Source organism: Centruroides sculpturatus, unplaced genomic scaffold (assembly GCF_000671375.1).
Source record: "Centruroides sculpturatus isolate CEXI.00-Female unplaced genomic scaffold, Cexi_2.0 scaffold363, whole genome shotgun sequence".
In the NCBI taxonomy this organism is placed as follows: Eukaryota; Metazoa; Arthropoda; class Arachnida; order Scorpiones; family Buthidae; genus Centruroides; species Centruroides sculpturatus.
This window is the reverse complement of record NW_019384701.1, coordinates 368,303-376,231: the sequence shown is the minus strand read 5'-3', so window position 1 is coordinate 376,231 and position 7,929 is coordinate 368,303. Positions and strand designations below refer to the sequence as shown.

General features: G+C 28.8%; 1 protein-coding gene across 3 annotated transcripts in view; it reads right to left on the bottom strand.

The window, feature by feature from the left end:
- Positions 1-820: 820 nt before the first annotated feature.
- Positions 821-7,929, bottom strand: part of LOC111627564 (glutamate receptor ionotropic, delta-1-like) — a 31,843-nt gene continuing 24,734 nt past the window's right edge. Inside the window, exons 1-6 of one of the 3 annotated variants that reach the window (XM_023371162.1) lie at positions 4,000-5,672; positions 3,837-3,931; positions 2,744-2,807; positions 1,490-1,648; positions 1,265-1,412; positions 821-1,182 (exon numbers count right to left, since the gene is read on the bottom strand). In XM_023371162.1, the coding sequence (XP_023226930.1) occupies positions 935-1,182; positions 1,265-1,412; positions 1,490-1,606 (513 nt within the window). In that variant the 5' untranslated portion in view covers positions 1,607-1,648; positions 2,744-2,807; positions 3,837-3,931; positions 4,000-5,672 and the 3' untranslated portion in view covers positions 821-934. Of the gene's footprint in view, positions 1,183-1,264; positions 1,413-1,489; positions 1,649-2,743; positions 2,808-3,836; positions 5,673-7,929 lie in introns of those variants that run through there. The other 2 variants (XM_023371164.1, XM_023371163.1) reach the window with 2 other exon arrangements.

Genomic DNA, 7,929 nt, shown 5'->3' with positions numbered 1-7,929 from the left:
ATCGTGTTATCATATTGCTTTTCATTTTCCTATACTGACCTGATCAGGAATATCCACCTATTTTCCATAGGAATAAAACCTGGTACTGCCATAGATGACTTCTCAGTTTTCCTACAAAGAAAACTAGATACATTTCTAGCTAGTGGATATGTTTTTAGAATCTTCTTTTTTTTCAAAAAAGAACATAATAGCTTTCCTTCGCAGTACTAAGAGCTAAATCAATCGAAACCATCACGAAACCTGTAGCCATTGATTGTTTAAAAAAATTTCTCTTCTTTCTTGTATGAGCAACCATCAGACCTAATCTCACTTTCTTTCACTGATTAGAATGCTTTCTGCAATATCTTTCCGGGTCATGTAATTTTACGATAGATATATACGCATTTACTTAACTAGCTTTTACACTTTATAGTAGCCACAGTCGCTGTTTTCCTTCGGTTGTTTTCTGTTGCCGCAAATGTGAACAGATTACAAATTGTTATTGTAAAAGCAAAAGTGAAAATTTGAACTAACATTTGCAACAGCATTTTCAGCAAAAAGTGTTTATCAAATTGGAAATTTAACTTGTTAAAATCATATCTTAATAAAGAAACATATAAAGATAACAGAATGAAAACAGAACAAAAAATTAAAAACAGAAGAGACTATTGTAATTTGAAAGCATCAAAATTATTAAACATTTTTGTCTTTTTCAAGAGAAACATCGTCTTTGTGAAATAAAATGTCACCTACAAATTAAACAATAAAAATAAATTGTTAATTTGAAAACAACTTTAGATTTCTGAATGTTTAATGAAGCAATTTACGCATTTTTAGAGCAACTCTCAATTCGATAACGCTACCTAAATATCTATCTGTACACTTCACGGATTTTACTGTATTTATAAAGAGATTTGAAATATTTTTTTATGTGAAATATATTTTTTTAATACATTTACGAAGAGCAACATACTTTAAACAAATTCCTCACATTCCGGATACCAGGTGCAGTACAAGTAAATTCTCCTTTTTGGACAGCTGATGCTAATTCTTCGAACGTTTTCGGCAATGACTGTTTTTCCTTGTTAATCATAAATGAAGTTAACGTTCCACCATAAGCCCAACATATGATCAAAACGGGAAGCATCCAGAAGACCAAGGCCACTCTGGAGGGTGAGCGTCTAGCGACTTTCAAATCGGCTCCTGAAATAAAAACGAAATAAATAATGTACACCAAATACAGTCTTTAAATAAAAGTATTCTCTTGTGATATGTTGATACTTACCTTGATTGAGAAAAGTTCCGAACAGAAACCAAACGAATCTTCTTTTATTCCAACCCTTGTTCTTGTCTTCTGTTAATTTGTCGTAACTGAGTATTATAAATATGAGTATTCCAGCCACCAAAGTACAGAAGAAAATGGCCAGCCACACCTTTATATGAAAGGTTTTTCTGTGTTTGAAATAAGATTTAAAATTTGGTATGAATTAAATTTTTAAGCGTTACTTACCCAAAAAGAGAAAGGAGAAATTAGTGATTTCCAGGAAAGTTCTAAATTCTTGTTTTTAATGACGAATTGCATAGGGAAGAACGTGTTAATTGGAGTAAACTCCACGACGTGACTCATATCAGCATTAACTAACTGCTGCTGGTCGCTGATGTCGGCGTCCTGATAAAACGAAATATTGATATTTTTCGAAGTGATAATGATGATGTTTCTGTTAATGCATTCGTGAAGAGCAAATAAAAATAATTTAGATTTGACGAGAAAATGTTTATTTTAACATTGTCACAATGCGAAGCTGCAAATATTTATCATTCTCTTTGATTTTGTTTTAATGTAAAATATAGGCTTTCTACGTTGAAATCAGTACAGTGTTGCTCCTGTACAATGTCCTTTAGCAATCCCGTCGTACCATTTATTGACTTTTTTTCATAAAAAATTTTTGAACTGGAATAATGTGACTTTCGAGAAATACTACAGTTTTCTCTTACATTACAAGACACAATCTCCGACATCTGGCTACGTGTACTGTTTTCGTTTAAATTTTATTTCTGAAAAGAGCATAAAAATCCTTTCATAGGAATGTCAGTAATCGGTGAAACATATCTTCGAGTAAACAAATTGTATGACAAGAGCCTTTAAACATATACATTTCCTACCAAAGGTGTTAACATGCACAGAGAAGGAATAGAGAAAGATTTCTTACTTATGCGCTCTTGTAATATTTTGTACTCCTAATTGAAAATTTCATTTTATCGTTGTAATGCTTTTTTCGATAAATATAAAACTATCTTAAAATAAATCAATTACAATTGACACAAAAAGTAGCACACTATTCTATTAAATAATGCATTTATTTACTTGTGAATAACTGTCACGCTCAGCATGTAAATATACTAACGAGTTAAAGAAATTTAACATAATATATATATTTTTTAATTTCAGGAAAATGTAAAATTATTTTTTTCGTTAAAACACGACAAATTATTTTTTTCGTTTAAAATTTATAAATCAGTAATAAAAATAAATGTAAGAAATTAAATTTAGTTTTTTTCGCACAATATAAAGATTGGCATTAATAATTTCCCCCCTTCTTAAAAGTGGAAATAAAACGCTATTTAATAATAAACTGGCTATAATTTATTATTATTACTTTTTTCTTTCGATAAAGTTAATGTAAGTGTTTTGATTAGGTTAGACTAAAACACATAAATTATAAAATATATTAAACTTCATGCAAATACGAATTGTTTAACATACCCCATTTTTTACTTGGTCCAAAGAATAAACCAAGTGAGTTGTATTCAGTTTGGTAAATTCACATCTAAATTAGAAAATGAAAATTAATTTAATATATAAGTGTAACATTTTATAAATGTCACTAATAAGAATCGATAAATTACGTAAAATTATTTTCAAAAAATAAGACAAATAAGTGTGATAATCCTGTTTACTGTTTTCCAATGTTAATTTCTTTTTATTTTCATAGTTACTCGAATAACAATTTAATTCGTTGGAATGTGCCGAAAGATTATTATTGATATCGAATGATTTTGGGAACTTACGTCAATGATTTATAGTTTAGTTTACAGTAATATTAATATGTTGATTATATAAAAGTGATATTTCAAGTTAAAAGACGAGAGATAAGCACTTCATTTTACTGAAAGACCATGAGTCATGACATTTTAGAGAGAATGGAAACGCATAACAGTTTCAAATTCGATTTTATAACCGGAATTTTGGATTATTACACTCGTGATACTTTAGTTTATTAATTTTAAAAAAATAACAAGAATAGCTATTACACTAGGTTCGACATACGAAAAATTTCTTTATTTCGAAAGAATCTTACTATTCTATTGATATAACGAACGGGTTTTGATCAATCGAATATTGTTTAAAAACACTATTTTACTATCTCTTCTAATTTGTCTGTTAAGTAACACTACCTTAGACTGTTAGGAAATGTTACTATAATTAACGTATAATTAACGTATAATTAACGTCCTCTACACTGCAAAGTGTTTAAAAAGAACAAGAAATCAATTCTAATTCTAATAAAGTTAGCTTTTCTTTTTTCGGGTTAAATATATTACAAAAAATCTGTATATAAACGAAAACGAACAATTATATTATTCTGCACTAAACATTTATAATTGGTTTTGTTTTCGAAACTTTTTATGTTGACGAATATACTAATATATAGGCTATATAACATCTATATTTGAAAAGAATAATTTCTATGTTAATTAATATAGCTGTTGTATGTATTACTGAATTAAGTACTATTATGGTTATTGATTACTTAAACAGATTCTATATTATAAGGAGATTGTTTTTCATTTCTTACCTTAATTTCTTGTACTTACAGAGGGTGGAAAACGGAAATGCTATATGTTTATGAATTACTTCATTCGGAGAAATTGGATAATCACTCGTAAAATACTAAAAACATAAGAATTCATTAAGAACGTTAAATAATAATTATTTAATGATAAAAAAATTATACGAACAAGAGGTGTGGAAAACTTTATCACGTCTTCTTTGGATGGTTCTGAGAAAATAAAAAGTATCTTGAAGGTTATAAACTGGAGTTGTTTCAATATATAAAAAAGTTCCTAAATATAAATGTATTCACGACTAAAACAACACAAATTTAACCTAAAATTATAACTATATTACTACTTCGAAAAACTCGAGACAATGTACTCGAAGTAGTTAGCCTGGGCGAGTAGTTTGAGCAGTAATATGTCACAAATGAAAATGATTTGTTGCTGAGAAAAGAAGAAAAGTGACGGAAAGTAGATAAAGTAAAATTAAACAAAACTAAAAAATAAGTAAATAATAATAATAATAATAAAATAAAATCAGATGGAATTTAATCGGGAAAGGTGTTGGATAAATTAAAGTCTTTCGTTAAAATTATCTGCATTTGAGATTTTGTCTTGTCTGGAATGAAAGAACTTTGTCTCAAACATTACGTCAATGAGTTGCTTGACACGATTAAAAAACATATATTTGTAATAGTTACATAAAAGTTAAAACTGTGCGATGGGATCAGAAAATGGAGTTGAGCGTAATGGCTGACGTGGACGAAACGAAACGAAACGACAATTGGTTTAAATCGGTAGAGTCCGGGCATGTAGCTACAGCAGAGACAGTGGAAGAGCTAGGTAACGTGGTGCCATGTAGGGGATATGAAAGACGTAATCTAGTTCCTTTTTCATTGAACTATTCTACTTTTCAACCGAAATTCTCCACTTTCTGCAAAATTATGAATTCGCTTTGTATTGACAAAAACAGCACCCAAAAATGTCCAGATACTTTTTTGTTGTTAATTAAATTGGAAATGTCGACATTTTTGCGTTTTGAATATATAATAACAAATATCATAACAACGTTTACATGCTCAATTAATAAATATAACTAGTTAATTATATAAATTAATTTATAATTAAGAAAGAATTTGCGATTAAGTTATTTTCATTGCAATTGTAATTAGAATACGAGCGATTTATTATTTATTGTGACATCGTCACGAGGCTCTCGATTTTAGTGGTGTCTTGCCTCTGTACACCATAGTTTTCCCCTTAGAGTCATGCCTTTTATCTAACTCCTCTCACGGAAAAATTTTGAACTGAATTCACGTGATTTCTGGAGTAGACTGGAAGTTCGTATAAGGTTAATCGTGGTTTACTTCCATAACATTTCAATATCCCACTTTCGTTTATCTGTCTCCGTACTCCAGATTAAGGAAAAAAAAAACAGTTGAAATTCATGTCTATAATTTTTTTCAAATTACACCTTAATGACGTTAATTTTGTACAGTCAAGCACAAATTTTTGTGTATATCCTATTAATACATAAAACTCTCGCGTTATTTGAAGTCTTGCAAACTAGAGCCAGCCGCTTTAGACAAGAATTGGAAGCTCTAAATTGAGTTCTGATTGTACTGTATTAGAAAACTGAGTTTCATATGACTAAAAGCAAATATTGTGAATTTTCAGATAAAATTATGTGCAATACATGTTATTAAATTTTAAATAGTTTATAAAACTTGTGATATGTGACTTTTTAAAACGTATTAATGTTGCGATAAATGTATTAAACGTACATTTATCGAAAATTTCTGAAATTTTTCAGGGAGGATTGTTTATAAGAGGAATACTCGAAAACTTATCTCATAGCTTGTTTTCTTCTTAAAACTAAAAATATTTATATAATAATGCAAGTATTCTTCCAAGAAAAGTTATTACGCAGTATATTTTAGTACTACTAAAATAATTTTGCTTTTCTTATAGTTATAAGAAACTTATACAACCGCTTATTTAATTATTATATAACAATATTAATAAGTAAGTAACGCATCAAGTGAGTTCTTTCAAATAGAGAAAATACAGGTTGATAATTTTAGTATGTAGGTCGAGTGTATGCAAGAAATATTTGTAAAAATAATGATATGGAAACTAATTCGCTTTAAATGTTATTAATATAATACAATATAATATTTTCTTTTGTATGAAATTTAGAAGTTAAAAAGTCGATTGACTTCGGTACAATAAAGTTAAATTGTATTTATTTTATCATAGTTGAATGTTTAAAAGAAGAATCATCTATATAAATTTTAAGCATAATTTTTTCCTTTTTGTTTAAAACTTATTTATTAAGTTTTACAGTTTTATTTATAAAAATTATTTATGAATTTGTTTCTGTAAATGATGAGGAAAACAATGAAAAAATGTAATTTATTAAAAATGAACTAAAATATTTTGTATGAGAAACGTAATATTTATTTAGAATTTAATATGGTAATAAAGTAAACAATTATTTACTTTTTTACAGTAGATATATTTGTACTAAACTAAGTATCGTCGAATTATTTAAACATTTTCATAAGAATGATTTTTAATGCCTATTCTAATTTATTAAAATTATTTAGTTGAAATTATATACAGAAGAACAAATCGACGATAAGTAAACGTTATTCAAAACTTATCTTATAAAGAAATTAAAAAGCATAAATCCGAGTTATCCTACTTCAAAGAAAAGTGATTTAATTAAAGTTAGATAACTTTGCCATTGTTGCCGAAATTCATTAAACTCTGCAAGGATATGAAGCAACTATCTGGCATCGCAGTTTTAAAAACCAGAACCCAAAAATGTGAAAATAACTTTTTGTTATTTAGCGTCAAATATTAAATTTGTTTGGTTAAATCTTATCTGAAATTAATTACATTTTCCTAAAAATAATTTATGCACATTGCAGTGAACTGCTGAGCATTGTCACACTGAAATAATCAAAACCTAACGTTTGTGTTTCTTTTTTAAACTCGGAAAAGAAAGCGCAAACGTTACTCCAGTAGCCAGGACTTCGCCCAGGTAATAAAAATTAAAAATTAACAAGTCAGTCTATTGATTTTAGCATAATGATATAACAAAAATTTTACTTACTCGCTTCTATTAGCAAGAACTTAAAAGAAAGAATTGCTGTTAGTAAAACTTTACACTTCATTCTTATTTTATCACAAGTTGCATTCAGTTAAATGTTTCAATCTAAAATGTATTCAATAGCAGAAATAATTATAATTGCGCCCTGCAATATCGATTATTTTGAAAAAAGCCTAAGCCAGTGCGTGATAAATATTAATTTTTAAAATTTCAATTAATTTANTATTTAAATTAACAATATAAATTATTATTATTCATTTGGCCAATATAACAATATAAATAATTCAACATATTTGTAATAGGAATTTGTTATTTCAGGGGCTTATATCTCGCGAAGGGTCGCGAGTGGGGGTATGGTTTCTTTGACTTTATTGTTCGCACAGGGGCTATAGTTTGGGGGGTCGCCACCTCTTCATTCAGAGGATAAATCTTATCGTTGGGACTTTAACAGAGCTGTCGAGCATATTGATAGGAACAAAAAAGTCAAAAAAACCGTGCCTCATGGAAATTTGTAAAGAAAGCCCACTACGGGGCGTCCCAGGCTACTAGTAGTATAAAAACGATTGTTCTTGGAACAAGTGTCTTCTGTCCTGGTCCTGTCCGAGAAGAAGTAGATAGAAGACATAGGACTGTTCCAGCTTCCATATTCCAGAATGATCGTGGCATACCGTCATCTGACAGCATGTTGAGGTATATTTGAGGGCAGAAACCTTTGTAAACTTTCCCTCTCACTTTAAAGGTTCGGCACGCAGCATAGTGACTAGTTTGATGGCCTTTACTAGGGTTTCTCAAACGGGATTCCGGGATCCCGGTTTTTTTTTAACTCGGGAAATTTTTCTTATCCCGGGAAATCCCGCAAATTTCTTAAAAATTCATTTTTTTTCTTATTTTGCGTTAAGGTTGAGGAATTTTGCAAATAGAAAGCATAATTAACTCATTCACTGTCAGAATACATTTGTATTTATTAATTTTAAACCTACCTATTAGTTTTTTTT